We start from the raw sequence: 22,472 nt of genomic DNA on the forward strand, positions 1-22,472 counted from the left end.
GGAGCACCAACCAGAACATCAACTGGAGACCGGAGCACCAACCAGAGACCGGAGCACCAACCAGAACATCAACCTGAGACCGGAGCACCAACCAGAACATCAACCTGAGACCGGAGCACCAGTCCTGCATCTGTTTGAATCTGAAACTCCTTATTCTGTAGTCAGAATAATCAGATTAGATATAAAAGCAAACATTTGATCACTTCCTCAGGTCCAAAAATCAGCTGCTGGATGTTCTGATCGTCACTCAGAAGCATCAGACGGTTCTGTCAGACTTTTTAGTGTGAATCCAGTGGAGGATAATTCCAGATGTTTATGGATAACAGATGACTGAGATCAGTTTGTCTCTGGTGGGATGGGAGGGTTCTGCTTACGATGACTCGTGGGTCAAAGGTTCTGAAGTTCTGAGGTTCTGACATGTTCTGAGGCAGAGCTGATGTGTAGAACTGGTTATCAGCAGCTGTGTTTTCACTCGTTTATGTTGGTTTAAATATATTTTTTAAACCTGTTGAAAGTCATTTCTCCTCCTCTCATCCCTGCAGGAGTGATGATGGATGGAGACTCCGCCCTCGTCAAAAATGGCCCTGCCCAGGAGGAGCAAAGCATGATGGGAGGTTTGTGTTGGCCTATCAGTCAGTTATTTTTTTACTCAGAAGATAATTAGTTTTAAATAAACAAAAACATATCAGTGATATTTAAATGTTGTAATAGAGGGTGAGTTCTCTGCACGCCTGGCGGTTCCACTTGGTTCTGGACTAAAACAAAACTGAGGAAACTGGTAGTTCCACATAGTTATTCATGTTTCTGGGTGGTATAAATGTATAAAAATGTTATAACGGTGGGTAAGTTTAGCAAAAATATTCCTCTGGAAGGAAAGCACGCCAACGAAGGTCTGAGCGGGTTCTCGCCTCGTTAGCTTAGCTTGATGTGGTCGGTCACTCCACACAAAAGGAGGTGAGCACCTCCTGCAGACAGACCTCCTCTCTCTGACTCCTCCCATTCGTGGGAACTTGGTTTCAGTTTTTCAGGATCACGTTGTGGATGAATCGACAGCAGCTGATCTGTCTTTCACCTCCTCGCTTCCTTCTCTCCTCCTCCTCTCCCCACTCGACTCCACCTCCTCCCCCAGACCTGTCTGTTTTTTTTACAAATTTCCAAACGGAACTGCAGAATAGGAGGAGCAGAAGGAGACCCAACAAGTTTGAAGTGAGGTTTTGAGACTCAGGCAGCAGGAGGTGCAGGAGGAGGAGGAGACAAAAGAAGGGAAGACTGGCTCTTCCCCCAGGAGCCAGAAGAGGAGCTGACAAAGAGGAGGTGAAAAATGAGAAGGGAAATGTTCAGAGAATTTGAGAAGGTAAAGAGGAGGACTCCCTCCTCTTCCACAGGAGGAGCAGGAGGTGGTGAATGTAGAGGAGAAAGAAGTCAGAGGACAGGAGAAGACTTAAATGAGAAATAAGGAGCAGGAGGGTGCCAGGGAAGTGATCCTGTTACTCACCTGCTCCTCATCCAGGTGAATCTGATGAAGAGAAGGAGGTGGTGGTAGAGGAGCAGGAATAAGAGGGAGTACCAGTGCTGAGGAGAAAGAGGAGGTGACCACAGGGAGAACACAACAAGCACCTCCTTTGCTCCTCTCAGGAAACTTGGCACTCCTTCTCCCCATCATGAAAGGTCTGTCCTGCTGCTCCTCCTCTCTCTGCGCCTCCTGCCACTGGACCTCCTACCTCTGCTCCTCCACCCTGCACTCCTTCTGCCACTGGACCGCCACCCTTAGCGCCTCCTCCCTCAGCTCCTGCACCCTGTGCCTCCTACCTCTGCTCCGCCTTCCTCCCCACTGCCTCCCCGTGCTCCTCCTGGCCATGCCTCTACTCCTTCCTGTGCTCCTCCTGCTGTGTTGTAGTTTTGAATATTTTTTCTCATCTTGCTGATGGTGGCACAGGCCGATCACTTCCTGTTTCCCAAACTGATCACTTCCTGTTCTCCAGACTGATCACTTCCTGTTCCCCAGACTGATCACTTCCTGTTCTCCAGACTGATCACTTCCTGTTCCCCAGACTGATCACTTCCTGTTTCCCAAACTGATCACTTCCTGTTCTCCAGACTGATCACTTCCTGTTCTCCAGACTGATCACTTCCTGTTCCCCAGACTGATCACTTCCTGTTCTCCAGACTGATCACTTCCTGTTCCCCAGACTGATCACTTCCTGTTCTCCAGACTGATCACTTCCTGTTTCCCAGACCAATCACTTCCTGTTTGATCTCCTGGTTGTCACGGAAACGGCCTCTAACACTTCTCCTCCTCCCTCTTCAGGTAAAGAAGCGGTGAAGGACTCTGCTCAGGAAGCCATGAAGGTAAAATAGTGATTGTGTTTCTGGTAAAACAGGTGAGTCTCACCTGAGCGGTAATGTCTCACTTCCTGTATCGATTCTTCTGAGATCTGAGGGTCACAGAGGGGTTAAAGGTAACAGTTTAGGAGTTCAGTTGTGGCGATGAAGGTTCAGATTAACTTCAGTTCTGGTTCTGGAGACTCTGAGAACCGGAACCAGACAGGAAGTCGCTGCTGAGTAAATCCTGTTTGTGGTTTTTAGGCCTCCAGACCAGCAGGGGGCAGTAGAGCTGCAAAGATGATCACAGCCAAGAGTACAGGTACACCTCACCAGTAAAACAGGTGAACCCATTAAAGCGGTTCCACCTGGACTCACCTGTCTGTCTGTCTGTCTGTCAGAGTCCGTCGACGGGACCAGCAGTCCAGGAAGTCGCTCACCTGCCAGCAGGTCATCCACTCCCAACAAAGACGTGAAGAAGGTCCAAACACCTGAAAACACCTGAGAACACCTGTTCAATCTCTCATTTACCTGTCTGTCCGTCCTACTCACCTGTTGTATATAATCAGGGCTTTTATTGTGAAAAATGTGCATGTCCATGTAAAGTTATTTAGATCTGAGGTAGTTCAGGCTGACCCAAAGAGGTTCATTCTGGTTACCAGTTTAGTTAAACTGGTTCCCAGTCCTCAGTGATGTCATCTCTGACTGCTGGTTAAACTGGTTTGGATTGACCTGGTTTGATCGGTTCTGCAGGTGGCGGTGGTCCGGACCCCACCGAGGTCCCCTGGCTCAGCTCGTGGCCGAACACCTCCCCTACCCTCCCATCCAATGCCCGACCTCAGCAACGTGAAGTCCAAGGTGGGATCCACGGAGAACCTGAAGCACTCACCTGGAGGGGGCAAGGTAATGCTCGTCGGTGCACTTGTACCTGTGAATTTACTCCCAGGTGGATCTGACCCTCCACCTGCTCACTTGCAGATTCACATCGTCAACAAGAAGCTGGACCTCAGTAACGTGACATCCAAGTGTGGCTCCAAAGACAACATCTACCACAAACCAGGTAACTGCAGACAACAGGAGGCCTTCCCAAGGTGTCCGGCGCCACAAATCAGGGGTAGAACTTCATCATCATCAGCCTCTCTGTCAGATGTCAGCGCTTAAATGTGGAACGTGTTCCTGGAGGATCGGTTCTCAGACCGCTCCTGTTTGTTCTACGTCATCAATCAGGAAGTATCAGACACCTGACTCTGTGATTTATCTGATGTTGATTGGCTAATAATTCTTTTACTTTTAGACTTAATTACTGATAGAACCAATTTAATGATCTTGTTTAACGTGCAGTGGCGTGGCTCCACCTGGACTGGCGATACAGAGACTGACAGAGTGAAGCTCCGCCTCTTTTGTTCTCCTCAGGTGGAGGGAAGGTGGAGATCAAGTCTGAGAAGGTGGAGTTTAAAGACATCCAGTCTAAAGTTGGTTCTCTGGAGAACGTTACTCATGTTCCAGGAGGAGGGAAGAAGAAGGTACATGCTAACAACATGCTAATGACATGCTAACGACATGCTAATGACACGCTAACAACATGCTAATGACAAACTAAAACAATTAGACATTTTTCTCCTCAATTTAACAATTCAAAAGTTTTAAATCTTGTTTGTTTGTTTACAGATTGAGAGCCAAAAGCTGTCGTTCAGAGAGAAGGCCAAAGCTCGGACTGACCACGGTGCTGACATCATTGTCCAGGCTGACTCCTCCCCTCCTCACCTTAGCAACACTAATTCCCATGAAAGCCTTAACGCTGCTGAAGCTCCGCCTCTCGACACTTTGGCTGATCAGGTGAGCGGCTCATTTGCTTGGAACCAAACCAAACACAAACTTTACTTCAGTAACCAACCTGTTCCTGCCTTCAGGTGTCTGCGTCCCTCGCCAAAGAAGGGCTGTGATTGGTCGAGCTCTGTGCCTGCAGACCTGGCCCCCTCCTGTCACCAAGGAAACCGTCAAATGAAAGAAAAACAAAAAAAGATCATTCCACCTTTTTCCTCATACAAGTGTCAGCAGTGATTGGAGAGATTTTATGATGCAGAGTGAACAGCAGCCAATTAGTGTTCAGTCAGGCAGGTGAGTCATCCAGGTGATCAGGCAGCAGCCAATCAGACTTCAGTCGTCCAGGTGAGTCTGTCCAAATGGAGAGCACCTACAGATCAGATGCTCATAAAATCCCTCCAATCACAGAAAGCCTATCTCTGATGTCACCTCTCTCAGCCAATCCTCATTTTCCATGTTTCTGAAAGCTGATATTGATCCTGTCCTTACCTGGTGTGATTCTCGCTGGCCACGCCCCCTGTTACTTCTTTAGGTATGTCCAACTTTCCGTGATATTGCTACGTGACGTCAGTGATGTGAACAAATGGCTGTGCTGCTGCAACGCCATCTTTTTTGTTTTCTAAACAGAACATTTCTGAACTCATTAGAACCAAGAGAAAAACATCATTTGAGTAGATTACAGTAAAACCAGATTAATTTCAGTTCACTACTAAAATTAAAATAAAACTGAAAATATGTTGGTGTGACTCACATCAGGCAGTAACTCACAGGTAACAGCCCCCCCCTCCCCTCGTTAAAAATTACCCAGAATGCTGTTTGATTACTGGTGGCAAAACTACTCTGTCTCTGTGCCTGTTGGCTGTTAAAGTGCTTTGTATCAATAAAGTTTCTCTTGAATCGGACAATTATTGTTGCTCCATCACTGTAAACGTTCCTAAACTGCAGTCGGTCTTCATCACTAAATGTTCTTCATCGTTCTGTTTTCTGTCAACAGTTTGGGTCATTTTAAAGGTAATCTGCACAAATATTAAAGAATCTGAAAGTGTTAAAGTATTTGACTAAAAGTGAACAAATATCGATCGTTAACGTAGATTTTTATTATCCTCACAAATGTGAGTTTTAACATTTAAAAACGTTCCTGTGGCCACAAATGGTTAATTAGTTTGTATAAATAGTGACCCAGACGTCAAGCATGGATGTGTGACTTATACTCACTTCAGAGGATGAACCTCAGGTGCATCAGAGGATGAACCTCAGGTAAGCTCCACTGCTCTCGAATCAGCACCATCTGCTCCCAGTCTGGTCTGTTTATCCAGCAGAAGAGTTAAGAAATGATCATTTAAATTTGCAGTCAAAAAGCATTCATGTTAGAGAACATTACACACACATGGGTCTTTGGTTGTAATTGACCCACCTGATGCAGGTAGAGAAGGGGCGGGGCTTAATGAAGTCAAGAAGCAGGAACAGGAAGCCACCTGGTGAAGTCACGTGACGATTTTCTGTGTTCAGGTTCACCATGAAACATGGTTAATTTTAACTCAGAGTTTAAACCTGTTTAACTATCTAAACACAACCTGACAGTAAGATTGTTGCTATGACAACAGAAAAACAGCTGCCGTTTCCAGGTGTGCGTGATGCTGGCACACCTGGCTGGAGGATCTCAGAGCTGCTCTGATTGGCTGATGGTACACAGAAAACAGAGAGCAGTGGGTGGAGTTTACAAGTTTTTATTGGTTTATTTCTGAGGACAATAAAAAGAACATAAAAAAAACAGCTGTGATGTTAGAAGGTGAGGGGGCGGGGCTTAAGGTCAGCAGCAGTCTGTTTCAGCCAGTCGGAGGATAAGGGGAGGGTTGGGTGGAGCTAAACTCAACATTTCTCCTTCAGCATGTTGCCTAGCAACACCATTTCACCCGTCAATCAAAGGAAAGGCGGAGTCAAGCTGGAGGTGGGGCAAAGAGAAGAGGCGGAGCTAAAGGACATCGTCACTCTCAGCCGTGTGGAGCTGTGTGTCGTCAGCGTCCGTCATGATGCTGCTGTCCTGACTGTCGTCCACCTCTGCTGCTGAGGAGAGACAGGTGAGACGTAGGTGAGAGACGGATGAGAGACGGGTGAGAGACGGGTGAGAGGCTGGTGAGAGGCAGGTGAGAGACAGATGAGACGCAGGTGAGAGACGGGTGAGAGACAGGTGAGAGACTGGTGACAGACGGGTGACAGACAGGTGAGAGACAGATGAGACGCAGGTGAGAGACGGGTGAGAGACAGGTGAGAGACGGGTGAGAAGCAGGTGAGAGACGGGTGAGAGGTAGATGAGAGACGAAGGATAGATGGCTGAGAGGCACACTGAATAGTAATAGTAGGAATAGTAAATTGAATTCAAAATATTTTTTTTATCTCTTCCTGTTGAATTTAAAATAAATTATTTACTGAAATGTTGGCTACTCCATAAAGTTATAAACAAATACACAAAATCAGTGATTTAATTCACTTCCAATGTATTGCACGACTCCATGATATCAAATTCAGTTTCGTTTTTTAAGTTTGACTTCAAACCCTTGAATCGGGTCGAACAGAACCAGACCTGATCTGTGGCCGTACCTTCGTCCTCAGGCAGGTATCTCTTATCGATGGCTTCTTTGATCTGGTTGTTGGCTCCTTTAGGGTCCAGATCCATGGCCCAGCTGAAGTTCATCAGAGCCAGGTGGGTCTGACCCAGCTTCTTATACACCTGAGGGACAGGTGCAGGGTTTTAATCAAGTCTCACAAAAACTGCAAGAGACAAACTTTGAAGCCGAACTGTAATAATGCTTAAATGTTTACTGACACACAACCTGAGAGAACTCAACTCTGACCTCTGGTTGTGCGCTGCAGCTCGACCCGATGCCTGGTTCTGTTCCAGGGTCAGTGACTTCACTGCTCTATTTGTTATCTCTGCTCTGATTGGCTGTCTACAACCTCAGAGGAGTCACCTGATTGGACAGAACCAACTCTTACCTTTCCTATGAGGAAGTAAACCAGAGACTCTTTGGGAACGATCTGCTTCAATTCCTCCAACTCCTGAAGAGCCGCCTGCAGAGAGAGAGAGAGAGAGAGACAGGTTGTCACGGAAACAAGGACAGAGGTGTGTCGTCATGGAGAAAGATGGCTCTGGGTCAGGGATTTCCATCCTTTCAGGAAGCTGCAGATCAACCCCAGAATCTCATGTTGTTTTAAAAAAAGCAGCTGAAGATTTTTGTTTTTCACTAAAAAAAATAGTTTCAGACAATTTTTTCTCTTCTGGTTTGATAATAAATATATATAAATTTTACTGTACAGACTGTTTATCTGAGGAAGGTTTGAGTGGGTGGACTGGTTCTGGGGAACTTTAACTCAGTTCTGCTCCACATGTATTCACTGGTTCTGATTACCATACCCATGTATTCTGATTACCTTGTACTTGTCATTGGCAAACAGGATAGAGGCTCGGTGGAACTTGCAGAGAGGATTCTTTGGGTCGATACCGATGGCTCTGTTCAGAGTCTCTAAAGCAGCATCAGACTTCTTCAGAGCGTGCTGCACCTGAAATTAGTCATTAAAGTGTCAGAGTTAATGAAGAGCTGCAGCAAACGGCAGATCAATGAACTACAGATGCTAACAGACACTGACAGACGCTAACAAAAGCTAACAGATGCTAACAAATGCTAACAAGCCCTAACACATGCTGGCAGATGCTAACAGACACTGACAGATGCTAACAGACGCTGACAGATGCTAACAAGCCCTAACACATGCTGGCAGATGCTAACAGATGCTAACAGACACTGACAGATGCTAACAAGCCCTAACACATGCTGGCAGATGCTAACAGATGCTAACATACCACTCCGATATGGCAGAGCAAGACGGAGCTTTGAGGGTTGATGCTTAGAGCTTTCTTGAAGTGGATTTCTGCCAAGTTGAACTTCTCCTGTTTGTAGTAAATCATTCCCAGTCCATACCTGAACACACACAGATGTGATTACTGTTACTCGCTGCTTGTTTTGTGTACGTTCTGTAAACACAAGGTGACTTCTACACTACGCGAGTTTTCACGGTGACCGTACCAGGCGTTGTAGTGTCGATTGTTTACTCTGATGGCATTTCGGAAGCAGGCAAGAGCTCGGTCCAGCTCCTCCGTCAGGACAAACTCGTGACCCAACAGAGTGTAGGCGTATGCAAAACCCGGGTCCACCTGAAAGACAACAGTTGAGACAAAGGAACACTTTAAGGACAGACAGATGTTTCATGAACATTCAATCCATTCATCTTCTTTTTTCTTATTCGTGAACTGCTGAGGTTTGACAATCATTTGGAGCCTCCCTTCAAACTCCCTAAAACAAACTTTACTGAAGGTTGAGTACTTTGATTCCTCATTAGTTGGAACACTCTCAGGTGGAACAGCAGCTCACCTGGATGGCTCTCTGGAAGAACTTGATGGCGATGTCGTGCTCCCTCTGGAGACTGAAGCAGTTTCCTGCGACACACCAGGCCTGCAAAGACACGCAGTGTTACCAACACTGTAAACAGCTCATCTGAGTGGAGACTCCGAAGCAGCTAGAAAAGCACCTCGGGACAGTTCTTGTCCATGTCCGTCAGGTCTTTGGCCAGCGCCGACAGGGCCACGTCTTTCTGCAGGTGCCACAGAGTGGTGGAGTAGATCTCCATGCCTTCCACGCGATACGACTCGATCCTGCGCACTTCGCTGAACAGACGCTCTGCCTACAAACGTTCCCACAGAGACAGCTACTGTGTTGTGGAGTCACCCATATGACAGGTAAGCCTACGGATCTGGTGGTGGACTCACCTGCATGTATTCAGCCAGCTCAAAGTAGGCCCTGCCTATGTGTGTGAGAACCCAGCCGGTGTTGTAATGCTGAGGAGGAAGGGACGTAAGGATGTTGATGGCCTCCCTGCAGTTGTATAAGCACAGCGCCTGGTAACCCCGCCCTAGTTCCCGCAGCAACGCCATCACACTGTCTGAACACAAAAAGGACAGGTACATCATGACCGGGCAGGTCTCGGGGGCTGGTTCTGGAAACAAGATACAGAAAGCTGGTGGTACCTGCAGCGGCCCGCTGGTACTGTGGTATTCTGGTATCTGGCAGGCTCAAACTGGTATCCAGCCTCAGGATGTCCAGACTCTCGTTCAGGTTGCTGTTGTTTGATGTCTTTGTTGATTTACCTTTTATTTTCCTGTGGGTGATCTTCGGAGGAAACTTCACCTTTAACTTCTTGCTGTTCTCCTGCAGAAGAAGAACCAGAACCAATGTGAATCTGTCGGGCACCATCATGGAACAGAAGAAGAAAATCAAAGAAAGGGCTGAACCAACACTGTGGGAATCCTGTACCTTGGCAGTAGAGCTGGCGCTGGTAAACAGTCTGGAGCTTCTTCTGGGCTGAACATTAGGAGGACCAGACATACTGGGACTAAGGACCTGAGGAGACCCACTGGCAGAGAGACAGGTGGATCAGAGAGGAAAAATGTTTATTAAACAGTTCAATCAAATAAAAGCCAGAAAACAGGACTAATTTCAGATCGTATGAGGCTCCGAAATCAGCTGCTGCAACTACCTGGTGTGAGGTGCTGAAGTCTGTGATTGGTTGAAGGGAATGGGGAGAACGTCTCTGCTGTTCCCACTCTGAGTGAAGACAGACTTGGACTGACTGATTCTGGAAACAGACTGGCAGAGAGACGGGTACAGGAGTCAGGGTAGGGTTCATCCATACCCTGATCTCAGCATCGTGAAGGCTTAGAAGTTCACCTGAGATTAAAGATTTTTGTAAGATGTGATTATGACTGGGTTTAGTGTGTGTGTACCTTCTTGCTGGGCGCTGTGCTTTGTGTTTCCATTGTAGCTGAATAGTTCTGTAGATATGTGGGGTCTCCAGGGCTGGGCTCTAGGGGCAGGATGCCATAACTGCACACAGAGTTAGACATTACAGAAGTCAAAACAAGTTAATGAGAGGTCGAAACATGTCACATGGACTCTAAGCATGTTACAGAGTCGTTAAAGGGACGTTTATGCATATTTTGTGTTACAGTTCTCTGCACAGATGTATCGACACGCTCACCTTGGGGTCAGTGGGCTGAGGGCAGCGGATCCACCCAACAAGCTCCGCCCACTCTTGGGTTTGTTCTGTTTAGCCAGCAGAGACCCAGCTGACGCAATGGAAACAGTGTTACCCAATAGCGAGCCGGTTTCTGGGGAGATGAGGGAGGAATCGATGTAGGAAACCGACACATCTGAAGTTAGCTTTCCATTTGACGATTCAAGATTCAGACGATTTAGCTCCTGTAAAACAACAACAACAGGACTGTTACATCACCAATAAAATGATTATTATAGTCCGAGTAATCGGATTCAGGTGTGTTTGAGTTGTGTACCAGTGTGTCCTGTGGCGTCTCCATTAGAGCGGTGTCAAGGCGATGAGATGGGTTCTGGGCGGGGCTTACATGTGGAGGGGGCAGAGCTACAGAGGAGTTCTGTAGAGCGGACAACCTGAACACTTGATCTGGATCTGGTTTCTCTCCTGGAACAAGGACCAGATCACTTCTTAGGTCACATGATCACATGACGGAAACCGTGTGTGTGTGCGTGTGTTACCTAGGTGACAGAGGTTTTGGAACGGTGACCAGAGGAAAGGGTTGAGAGTTAAACTCCTCTGGAAACACTCGGCACCTTTAGCAGCACGGTCGGTCTTACTGCTCGAAAACAGACGAGACACGACTCAACAGTTACATTAAAATAACAGAATACCAGGGACACATGGAGACAACGGGCCGGGGACACATGGAGACAACGGGCCAGGGACACACGAAGACAACGGGCCAGGGACACACGGAGACAACCGGCCAGGGACACACAGAGATGACCAGCTGCTTACCAATAAATGTGTCCCAGTAAGGACAATGTGAAGGAAGCGGAGTCTCCAAACTCTGTGATGATGTCATCCTGACTCTTCTGTTTGTTCAGCACTCCACCAATCAGAACCTGCTCCCCTTCAGCCAACCTGGGAGGCAGACAGGTGAGGGACAGGTGAGGGAAAGGTGATTAAAACCCTCCAGAAACAAATACAGTGATGCTGGTTATGTTGACTCTGCTTCACAGTTCAGACCTCAGGTCCTGGTGACCCTAAAAACTTTAACAGAATTAACTGAACTCTTTTTCTTCCATCATTAAGATTTTCCATCAGAAGTTCTTCCTGCTTAAGCACTGAGGTCTGTGTGGATATTAGGGGCAGGGGTCAGAGGTTAAAAGGTCAGTGTGTGTGTTTTCTTACTTGCTTAGTTCAACGCAGCACTTTGCCAGCAGGAATCGAACCTGCGGTGTGGAGCAGCTGTGAGCCTTTAGTAGTCTGTACGCTTTATAAGGCTTCCCGGAGCGGTAGTAACACGTGGCCAACAGGTAGAGAGCCTCCTCTGACCGCACTGACACACACAGGTAAACAGGTAAACAGGTAAACAGACAGGAAAGCAGGTCATCGAGGAGGCAGACAGGTAAACAGTCAGACAGGTGTTACCTTCAGCGTAGAGTCTCTCAGCTAGGAAAACAGCATCCAGGTAAGCATAGTGGTTGAGCGCCTGCCACACTGCAGCCTAAACACAGAGACATGAATTAACGTTAGCTCCTCCTGAACACAGAGATGTGGGTTAACGTCAGAAGCTCCTGAACAAACATATTATCATTTGTGGAAACAGAAATAATCTGTTTGGAGAGTTTCAGTCAGAGTTTAGGATTCCTCATAGCACAGAAACAGCACTGGGAAAAGTTACTGATATTCTTACAGCCTCAGACAGTGGACATGTGTCCATACTTGTCCTGTTGGATCTCAGTGCTGCATTTGATACAGCTGCAGGGATCTCGTTAGCCCTATCACAGCATATATGGTGAACAGTGCCTCCACGTGCCTGTGATTCAACACAGAAGCAGCTGAAAAATTACCTGACAGTAACCAGTTACCAAACCTGGAAAAACATGAGGACATGTCAGAGTTTGGAGAGTCCAAGGCTCGTTCAGGAGCTGAACCTACAGCCCAATCCATCACGGAGCTTTCTTCAGCTCAAAGATTAAACTGAAGTAGTAGATTTGGAAGCTAAGAGGAAAGAACTACACCTACAAAGCCCCAAACCTTGGTCTGAACAGCCACAGCCTTCTACCACATGTCTCAGCAGCACATAGAAAAACTTGTCCACACATTTATCTTTAGCTGACATGATTATTGTTTTTACTGATGTTCCTAAAAACTGATCCAGAACGTTGGTTCCTGAGTCCTCACAAAGACCAGGACAGTGGATCCCATCAGTCCAGTTCTGCTTCGGCTTCCTGTTGCTCGGAGAACTGGCTTTAAAGTCTTGTTGGTTTACAGAACACTGAACCGTCTGGGTCCAAAACACATCTCTGATCTTTCTGCTGCTTTATGACCTCTGAGGTCGTCTGGATCAAACCAGCTCTTTGTCCCCAGAGGCAGAACCAAACCTGCAGAAGCTCCTTTCAGCTTTTATCCACCAAACATCTGGAATAAACTCCCAGAAAACAGCTGGACTGCTCAGACTGAGTTCCTTTAAAACGAGTTAAAAACCATCCTGTTCGCCGCTGCCTTGGATTAAAGCAAAGAATTATTTTATGCTGTATTTTTTACTCCTTTATGTTTGATTCTTGCTTTTAATTTTATGAAATGTTCTGTTTGTATGCTTGTGTTTTTAATTATTTATGTAAAGCACTTTGAGCTGCTTTGTTGCTGAAATGTGCGGCACAAATGAAGCTGCCTTTCCTATAAGCTTCATTTATGAGATGAGAGAAAAAAGATAAAAATGCTGTGCAGTTTCACATAAAGAAGGACTCCTGTTCAGATTAATGTAACTTAGTGTGCAGACGTCTTTTCTGAAAATAGTAAAGGAAAAACGGCAGTTAATAAACCAATTAAACTCAGTGTTTCACTCATTGCCCACTCTGTCTCAGAGCCGTCGAGGCGTAAAACATCCCAGAACATCCAGATAAAAACTGCAGTTTAAAGACAGACGAAACAAAATGGTGGAAAAATTTGAATTCCTTCTTTTTAAATATCAGATTCTGTGTGTTTATCAAAAGCAGAACCTTTAATTTCTGATGAAAGTGCAGTAAGAGAAAACTCACTTTCCTCCAAAGTGCCGAGGGTAGAAGGTTAGGGTTAACTAACCCCGTTTATATTTATTAAACAACAGACCGAGGACGGGCAGCTGCTCCACTTAGTCCTAAACCAACTGTTCATTATAGTTTCTTTGAAGGCCTTCAGTTTCTCTCACCCAAAACAGAAATGATCGTCAGTTCATTTAATAAGCTCATCCGGCACCAGGCTGGAAAAAGCAGGGGTCAAAGGTCACTCTGAGGTAACACCAGTAGACTTCTAAGAAGCAGCTCTTTATTTTTACAGTAACCCCAGAGGCAGTTACCGATGCCGGGGTCAGGAGTTTTATTTAGAGTTTCCTCCAAGTCTCGTCAGCGACTCAGAGTCTGACTGGGCTGCTGTCCACCCGGGCGAGACAGGAGGCGTTCTGCTCAAAATGTCTGTGTTTTTATAACGTCTGTATTAAATCTTACAAACAGACGTCGTCACTGAACAAAGATGATGGCACGTATGGTGATATTTATGAAAAGCTTTACCAGGCTTGCATCATACGTGTCACAAGGGGGGACAGCTGAGGTGAAGAGGACTCAAGATCTTCAATACCAGTTATGGTCAAACAATCTTTTCCCAACAAAAACTGAGGGCGTCTCTGTTTGACCTTTCCAGCGCCAGCCTTCCTGGCGGGTGCATGTAAGGATCGGGCCAGTCAAACACAAGGTTCAGTCCAGTCTGGCGGTTCTGTTCTGGAGCTGATCCCACCTGAAAATCACCTGAGCTGACCTGCAGCCTGTGACTGACACGTAAAACTGATGTGTCTGTGTTTAATCAAACGCTTATTAGTTTGTAAATTTAACAAAACGGTAACTCTGTGCTGAGCTGCAGCTCGGCCACAGGTGTTGTGTGGAAATGTTTCCCCAATCTCTTTATTTTACCCTAGATTCCAGCCATCAGGATGTTTAGCCTTGTTGGAAGGTACAAATTTAATAAAAGAAGAATAAAAATGTCAGGATACGTGCATCATGAGGTAATGAGTCAGATGTATGAATCTGAAAAAGGGTAATTTAATTCCCCACTGAAATCTTTAATGGTGATATTCAGCCATCAGGATGAGTTCCTCTGCTAAAACTGGACCAAAAGGAGAAAAAACTTGAGGTATTTTAGCCTTGACAGCATGTTAAAGGTTAAACTCAATTTCTTAAAACAGAATTTAAAGAGAAAACGGAGAAAAGCTGGAGGAGAAACAGATTTCAACACAACACCGGCAGCTAGCTGTCGTTAGCAGCGGCTAACCAGCTGCAAGCTAACCCGGTTCTGCTGCGGCTGAATTTGGGTCAGATCGGTCCATAAAGACCGGGAACAGCTTCAGCAGAACAGAACCCGTTTCTGTCGTTGTTTCAGTCTGAAATCTTGATAAAATGAACCCGCTGAAAAGGAAAATCAGGCTCGGCTAACACAGCTAACACACAGCTAACTGATAGCATTAGCATGTTCATGTAGATATTTTATACAACCTGCTCATTAACAGGAATACACGGTTATAAAATACACGTTTAAAGAAAATAAACAGTCAGAAGAGAGACTCGGGATTAACCATGTAAACAAACATAATTAGTTTGATTGATTCTGAACTTTAATAAAACCGTTTTATCCTTAAAGAGCAGGACATCTGACCTGGGCCAGAATGGAGCATCAAAACACTAACATAATGAGGACATTAAGTTATCTTTACCCCCCCCCAAAAAAAACAAAAACAAATAAACAACAACAACAAAAAGAACATCGTGCCTCAGATTAACGCCAAAGGAATCTGTAAACACACCCGTGTCACAAAAGGTCACAGAAACCACCCCAATCCGTGGATTTATTCACTGACAACAAGGAACATTTTAATTAGACACAGACACCGAGTTTAGTTTGATGCATAGATCTGTTACCAGCTAGCGGGTTTAGCCCTTAACTAAAGATCCGACAACCGCGCCACTAAACCGGGAGAACACCGAGGAAAGCTCCGGGCTGCGAGCGGCGAACTGCGGGGCCTGCGGCGGGGACCAGGCTCCCTCAGCGCGGACTGAAGCAGCCGCCGAGGCCGGCTCCGTAAATACTGGCCTCCCCAGTCATGACAACAACGTGACGAGATGCTCCTACCTGGACAGGTTCCTGCAGCACCGTCATTCCGCTTCCAAAGTCCGTCTATCGGCTTCGCTCGTCTGTTTCTTTCTTCACTTCAGTCTCCAGGAGGACCTGCGGCCGAACATTTGAACGTACCGACCGTTACCTGCCGAGCGCATCCGAAGAATGCCGAGCGTCACGCGCCGAGCACAGCCGAAGAGTTCTTGGCGTAAGCTGCCGAGCACAGCCGAAGAATCCCGAGCGTCAATTACCGAGCACAGCCGAAGAACCCCGAATAAGACAGGGGCTAAGTGGGTCACTGCTCCTCCTCCTGGTAAAATTAGGTAATGCGGGTGAGAAGCGGGGTTTGTCACCTCCTGGTGGATCAAAATATCTCATGAACCACTGAACAGATTTAAACGAAACTTTCAGTAGATAATAACTGATTGGATATCCACAACTGATTAACTTTTGGAGTCAACCCAATTCAAGATGGCCGCCACAGCTAAGCAAACGCAGCAAACACAAAACTGACTATTTCTCACTAAAGTTTACAGACAGTGAGCTAAGATTTGGTGTGGTAGTAGCTGCCAGTCACCCCCAACATGCGAGATAATGCGACATAACTCAGCATCGCAGGATGCACATGGTGGTGTTTTCAAGGTTTGAACAAAATGGCCATAAAGCTGTCTTTTTTTTTAACACAAATAAGCCCATCTAGTATGAAATATTGTTCATTTAATATATTTACTGCAGGTACAAAATGTGAATGAATGTGAGAAGTAACTGTAAGGCAAGTTATGTTCAGCAGAAAATAAAAAAATATCCTTCAGCCAGCAAAGAACTGCCTGTTTCCCGGAAATATATGGATTAATATCTAAACATATTTTATAGTTTTTGAATTTTTCTTTCAGGTTTTCCAGTATGTATTTATAATGCAGTGAAACTTGGATATTAAAGACCTTCAATCAGATGGTTTCACATGTGTCACAGTTTTTGAGTTGAGAGTAATTTTGGATAAAAGTGTGTGTTGTGACTCTGACCTGATGTATTATTGGGTCGATCTTGTCTGTACGGTGAGTGCATCAGTAGCTTTCATTCATCGGTCTGTGACTGTTTTACTTCTCTAAACAAATGAATCAAAGCAGAACAGAAAAAGTTCAAAGAGAACAATCAGAAATTAATGCAACACACTTTATTTCACATGCTGACAGCGGGACATCATTTTCTCCTTCCATCAGAACATCTGAACACATCAAATCACCAAGCAGGGCCTATACTAATTCCAAGTTTGGGGTGGGGCAGGGGGTGGGGCTTCCTGCTGGAGAGGCGGGGCTACAGAGTGCAGTTTGCTTCTGGAGAGAGTCGGCACTTAGCCACGGTTAGGTAAGTCTCCACCTGTAAACACAGTCATAGTTTCATAACCAATCGGCATCATGACATCATTGTGACATCATGATGACATCATCAGACATGTTTCTCTGCTTCCTTACCTTGTGCATGTCTTTCTTGAAGCAAGCCAGCATTTCGTAGGTTCTCCGCAGTGACTCGTCAGGTCCAAGACTCTGATAATAGTTCCTGTACGGTGCCAGCTGGAGGGCTGAGGTGTCTGTAAAGCTCTCTGCCGCATCCTGATTGGCCTGTAAAATCAGGTGACCAGTTACTCAGGCGACATGGCTGCTCAGAGGGGACCACGTGGTCAGTGTGTGTTCTCACCCTGATCAGCAGCAGGATCCCTGTCTTCAGCTCGGACAGTTTAGGTGAGATCTGGTTCCTTGGGGCAGAACCTCCGGACAGAGAACGACTCGGGAACTCCCAGGATTCCACCAGTCGGTAGGAAATGGACAGGAGCTTCAGAACCTGGAACCAAAGACAAACCAAAATCTTAGGCTTTGGTACTGTGTAGTACTTTGTAGTACAGTGTAGTACAGTGCAGTTTACTGACCGAGCTGCGCTGCGTCTCGTGCTTGTCGATGGGGCTGATGATGTAATCAGAGTTGCAGAAATCCTGCAGGAAGATTTTGTTGAGTTGACGTTGTTCTTCTGTCTGCAAAGAGCTCTCCTGACACACGGAAATACACACAAGTACTCATGAATACACAGTAAAACACACAGTTATTAGTAAAAAGATACACCGTGTCCACTCTGTAGTGCCTTGGTGTCCCTGAGTCTTTCCAGAACTCACAAAGTCCGAGAAGAGCCTCTGGGCGAGCAGGTGGAGGTGTTGGACTCTGCTGACCGCGATGGAGAACAGACGCTGGCTGTCTGTGATTGGCTGAGAGGAAACAGCCGCACACATGACTGACAGCAGGAGGACGGCTGGCAGAGGAGACAGGTGAGACAGGTGAGACAGAGGAGACAGAGGAGACAGGTAAGACAGAGGAGACAGGTGAGATAGAGGAGACAGTGGAGACAGGTGAGATAGAGGAGACAGTGGAGACAGGCGAGACAGGTGAGACAGGTGAAACAGGTGAGACAGAGGAGACAGGTGAGACAGAGGAGACAGGTGAGACAGAGGAGACAGGTAAGACAGAGGAGACAGGTGAGATAGGTAAGACAGAGGAGACAGGTGAGATAGGTGAGACAGAGGAGACAGGTGAGACAAGCGAAACAGGTGAGACAGAGGAGAGAGAGCAGATAAGGGACACGGGTGAGACAGTGGAGACAGGTGAGCTCATACTTGCATTTCAGTTTTTTTCTGATGGTTAGCAGCTAACAGGTAACGTTTTACAGACGGGACGTTTCTAAAGTGTCCGATCTGCAGGTCTTACCTCTGTCCATGGCTGGTCTGGGATCAGTTCAGGTTCTGCCTCAGGTGAATCTGCTCTGGGTTCTGATGTTTCAGCTCAGAGTTTTGGGGTTTTATCGGTGAGAATTTGATCATTAAATTCATCAGAAGAAACATGAAACGAACAAACAGGTGAGTCTGTGTTTAATTAACATTAACTCCTTAAAATGATGCAGCTTTAAAAACAGACTGCTGACGGCAGCTGGAAACTCTGACTCTGATGTCACGTGTGGAAAGTTTTAGACCTGGTGAAGGATGCAGAGATTTTATCACAAAAAACAAAACTTATAAAGAAAAAAAACTTTAAAAGTCAGAGCAAACTTCAGAGAAATGATTCAGCTGTCGTGTCCAAAACTGAAAAGATTTAAAACACATCGAAAAGTGGAGAAAAAGAGACTAAAAACATTTTGATTTACAACTAAAGAATATTATCATAAAACCAAGATCACACAATCAGACTGCTGGGATAAAAAAGACTCCAGTTTTTAGTCTCTTTGTTTTTTCTGCACTGACAGTAACTCTTTACTCTCCTGTAGGTTCAGGGTTCTGGTCTTTGGTTCTGGTTTGGGTCTGTGGACACAGAGCTGATGGGACGTGTTGACAAAAGGGTCCAGTTTTGTCTCATCTGTCCAAAGGACATCCTCCCAGAAGCTCTGTGGATTCTCACTCTGTCTTTATGATCAGGTGTCCTCCTCAGTCGTCTTCCATGAAGTCCACTTTGTGTCAAACAGACCGATGCTGCGATCTGCCACTGATGACCTTTGACCTTGGACTTCCCCTCTGATCTCTTTGGTTACCAGTCATATGATCGGTATCTTCAGTTTGTTATCAGTTGTCCTCTTGTGGACATGTCCAACTCTGTCCTCAGCTTCCTGTGCTCCATGTTCAGTGTGGTACACACCATGATACCAAACAGCCCTGTGACTACCTGTCACCCTTTAAACAGACTGATTACAGGACTGAGGACACCTGGGATGCTGATTACAGGACACACCTGTCTCTGTGTCCCTGTGGACACTAGTTTTAGTCTTTTCTTGGAGGACCATCCTTTTGTCTTATTTTTACTTCAGTCAGTTTCAAGTTATTTCAGTGACCTTTATGCATTTTTCTTTCTTTACCAAAAGGTTCAAACAAACTTCATCACATCTGTAAGACTTAACTCGTACTTTTCAGTAAACATACCCAAATAAAAATGAGCTCTGTGTGAAATTAGAAACTTGTTATAAATTGTGAGCTTAACAGAATAAGTTCTGCTTCAGGAAGTTTGGTTTGAGCTGGTTTCTTTCATCCAGTGATGCTTCCATGATCTCCTTCTGGAACCAGATGTTCTTCAGGAAAGTTCAATTTAAGATTCTGATGGTTTAATGATGGTTTATAAATAGTTTGAATCTTGAGCAGAAGTTTACACAGATAAAGATGTTTTTGATTTGTTGCAAAAAAATTGTTCTTGTCATAGTTTGGTGTTTTCAGTTTGTTGTTTTGATTATTGTCTTGTTTCGGTTTGAGTTCTTGTTTCAGTTTAGTTTTTTCCTGTTCATGTTTGTTGTCATCATCCACCTGTCCTCTGCTCAGTAGTTTTCTGGTTTCCTGTCACACCCATCTCCAGCTGTCTTCACTTCTGATCACACACCTGTTCCCACTTCTCCTCATCACCCTCTGCTTTAAAACTTGGTCTTCCTCTCCACCTCCCTGCCGATTCATTGTTGTTTGTTCGTGTTTGGTTCCAGTCTGGTCCCTCTTTTTTGCCTTGCCTTGTCCCGCCTTTGTTATTATCTGGATTTTTGTTATAGTTAGTTTTGCTGCCACGTCAGCTTTTTGTTTTCTTCTTTTTATATAAATAAATCAGTTTTTGTTTCCAAAGATGAGTCTGCGGATTGGGTTCGCCACGCTCACACCACATTCTGACAGTTCTTTAATCTTTTTATTTATGTGATTTACTTTTAATTGATTTTAACCAACAAAAACCTGATGCAGAAGCAGAAACTACATCTAAACAAAAACAACAGAAAACAATAAAATATAAAGGGTCAATAAATGGGCACCATGACTTTCAGCTACAACACTCAACATTTATCCTTTCTACACACCAACTTTTACTAAAAACCTTCAGCTGTCTGAAACTACAGACACTAAAACACAAACTGGATATAAAACTGAGCTGAAAAACAATAATCTGTTAGATGAGTGAAGATTTTAAAAAGCTTAAAACATTTTCATTTTCCAAAAACGAGAAAACCTCATCTGACTTTTTGGATCTGATCTAAAACATGAATACTACACCCAGATGATTGGTGTTTTTGTCCTCTGGAAGTGTGAATTTATTCACAGATGTTCCGTTGATCTGAGTCACATTACACCCGAGTCTGAATTTATTCAGCGCTGCAGGAAACTAAGACCATCAGAGAGCAGAAACTGGACCAACCCAAAGACCTTTAACCAAATAATCATCTGTCCTCCAGCTGCCGACATCTGTACAACGATCCGAGCTGCATCAAATCCTAACGTTCAGAGCACTGGCTGTAAATTCTGCCATGAAACTCTGCTCTTTTGTTTTTGTCCTGTTTGTGGTTCAGACTGAAATCTCAGTTCTTAGAAATAAAATCAGTTTGTTATTATGAGCTCAGAACACAGATTGAATGCTGGACCAGTTGGTTTAATAATGATGTGTAAAACAGTGATTAAACTTCATTATTTTATGACAACGAACGGCTCACCTGTGCAGGTCTGACTTCACTTTACTGTGTTTGTTAATAAAATGTGAAGAAAAACAAAACTCAAGCAGATAAATCCAATTTTAGTTGACATGGGAACATAAACAAAGGGAAAACGTTTATGTTTTTAAAAAAATCATCAAGTTTAATGATTAATGAATTGACTACAACATAATGCATTACTATAAAATTCAACAAGGACAGACTTCTGACTATATGTCTCTCTTACATCGTTGTGTTTACATGACATTTTCTTTAATGATTACATGATACATTTTCATAAAACTACTTGTGCAGCCTGGTTGGACAATATACAGCCTGGTTGGACAGTACACAGCCTGGTTGGACAGTACACAGCCTGGTTGGACAGATTTAGGTAGAAACAAATGTGTCCAAACACGTGAACAACTTTCTAAACCTCTAAACTTTAAATGAACTCCCAATCAGCTCCATTTTAATCTAAACATATGTCTAAACTTCTATACTTTAATCCATAACTATAACCTTCCCTCTACAAAACCTTTAAAATTCACCATCTGCACAATGAATCAATCAAAAAAATCACATGAAGCAACAATATTTCTAAGAACAACTGCGGTTAGTCTGTACAGAAACAACAAACTGAGTTTCATTTGAATAAAGATTAATACACAAAACAGTTCTACAATATCACTCATATATAATACTTCATAAAAGATACTGTGAAAGAAACGTAAGAACAGATTTAATAATGTTCATCTGGCATCATTTTGTTGTGATTAGAGGCGCTTTGTGTAAGTCCATGTATTTCAGTTTGTGTGTCTTTTATTTAACACCTGTCCTCACATTCCAGTCAGTGTTTGTTACCTGTGGAAAAGACTGTTGTCATAGAGATCTGACCGGGTTTAAATTGAGCTAAAATTACAAAACAGAACAGAACAGCTCGGTTCCTCACTAGTAAAACCTCCAATTTTGTGTTGCTGAACTGCCCTCTAGTGTTAATTTTTAGGTAAACAGTCTTTTTTAAAATCCAAATTAATCCAAACCTTCCTTCGATCAGTTGCTGCATTCCCATTGGCTACCTTCTCCGTCATTCAAAACTGAAGGTCCTTTAAACGCCTGCTGTTTATAAAAATCAGAAAATTTTCTCAAACCAGAAAGTCCTCTGTTAACTTTAAAAAAGGGTTAAATTATCCACCAAGCAGAGTGAGATTTATTTACAAGATTAAATTTCTATTAACAGAATTATCTGCTCTCAGCAGGCAGAACTAAGATATTTTAGATTGAAGAGTCCAAATCTGCTGAACAGGGACCAACGACAAAAATCAGAGTTAGCAAGAGCACAAATGAGTTCATCTAAAGATTTCATGTTCTGTTAGAAAATGAAAACCCAAACACCTCAGCATGGAGCTGTGGGTTCAGGAGTTTCCATATGAAAATGGTTGGGGTTAGGAGTCTTCAGATAGGAATAAACAGGTTTAGGAGTCTTCAGATTGATGTGGTTGGGTTTAGGAGTCTTCAGATAGGAAAATTTGGGTTTAGGAGTCTTCAGATAGGAATAAACAGGTTTAAGAGTCTTCAGATTGATGTGGTTGGGTTTAGGAGTCTTCAGATAG

General features: G+C 44.6%; 3 protein-coding genes across 5 annotated transcripts in view; 1 reads left to right on the forward strand and 2 right to left on the reverse strand.

Annotated features, from left to right (window-relative positions):
* Window positions 1-5,051, forward strand: part of maptb (microtubule-associated protein tau b) — a 7,195-nt gene extending 2,144 nt beyond the window's left edge. The window contains exons 2-10 of the mRNA XM_017428482.3: window positions 543-614; window positions 2,309-2,349; window positions 2,587-2,644; window positions 2,724-2,803; window positions 3,076-3,225; window positions 3,301-3,382; window positions 3,736-3,845; window positions 3,991-4,158; window positions 4,233-5,051. Coding sequence (XP_017283971.1) covers window positions 548-614; window positions 2,309-2,349; window positions 2,587-2,644; window positions 2,724-2,803; window positions 3,076-3,225; window positions 3,301-3,382; window positions 3,736-3,845; window positions 3,991-4,158; window positions 4,233-4,265 — 789 coding nt within the window. The 5' untranslated portion in view covers window positions 543-547 and the 3' untranslated portion in view covers window positions 4,266-5,051. The remainder of the gene's footprint in view (window positions 1-542; window positions 615-2,308; window positions 2,350-2,586; window positions 2,645-2,723; window positions 2,804-3,075; window positions 3,226-3,300; window positions 3,383-3,735; window positions 3,846-3,990; window positions 4,159-4,232) is intronic.
* An 806-nt stretch (window positions 5,052-5,857) lies between these two features.
* cdc27 (cell division cycle 27) lies at window positions 5,858-15,572 on the reverse strand. Of its 2 annotated transcripts, none has more exons than XM_017428460.3 (20): window positions 15,415-15,572; window positions 11,686-11,761; window positions 11,446-11,593; window positions 11,050-11,175; window positions 10,770-10,867; window positions 10,550-10,695; window positions 10,237-10,457; window positions 9,983-10,082; window positions 9,736-9,845; window positions 9,513-9,612; window positions 9,227-9,407; window positions 8,969-9,141; window positions 8,731-8,883; window positions 8,574-8,654; window positions 8,229-8,356; window positions 8,006-8,123; window positions 7,576-7,704; window positions 7,141-7,215; window positions 6,745-6,874; window positions 5,858-6,207 (listed from the first exon to the last, which is right to left on the reverse strand). In XM_017428460.3, exons 1-20 carry the CDS (start codon window positions 15,439-15,441, stop codon window positions 6,119-6,121), a joined length of 2,409 nt encoding a protein of 802 aa, XP_017283949.1. In that variant the 5' UTR covers window positions 15,442-15,572; the 3' UTR covers window positions 5,858-6,118. The 2 variants fall into 2 exon arrangements, with proteins under 2 accessions (XP_017283949.1, XP_017283948.1); XM_017428459.3 differs by having other exon boundaries at window positions 5,858-6,210.
* Window positions 15,573-16,558: 986 nt separating this feature from the next.
* On the reverse strand, window positions 16,559-19,038 carry gh1 (growth hormone 1). 2 transcript variants are annotated; one of them, NM_001329353.1, is given in 6 exon segments: window positions 16,559-16,776; window positions 16,872-17,018; window positions 17,095-17,238; window positions 17,324-17,440; window positions 17,564-17,697; window positions 18,150-18,213. In NM_001329353.1, coding segments are annotated over 6 exon segments (615 nt in total). In that variant the 5' UTR covers window positions 18,160-18,213; the 3' UTR covers window positions 16,559-16,713.
* Window positions 19,039-22,472: the final 3,434 nt, after the last annotated feature.

Source organism: Kryptolebias marmoratus, linkage group LG12 (assembly GCF_001649575.2).
Source record: "Kryptolebias marmoratus isolate JLee-2015 linkage group LG12, ASM164957v2, whole genome shotgun sequence".
NCBI classification, from domain to species: Eukaryota; Metazoa; Chordata; class Actinopteri; order Cyprinodontiformes; family Rivulidae; genus Kryptolebias; species Kryptolebias marmoratus.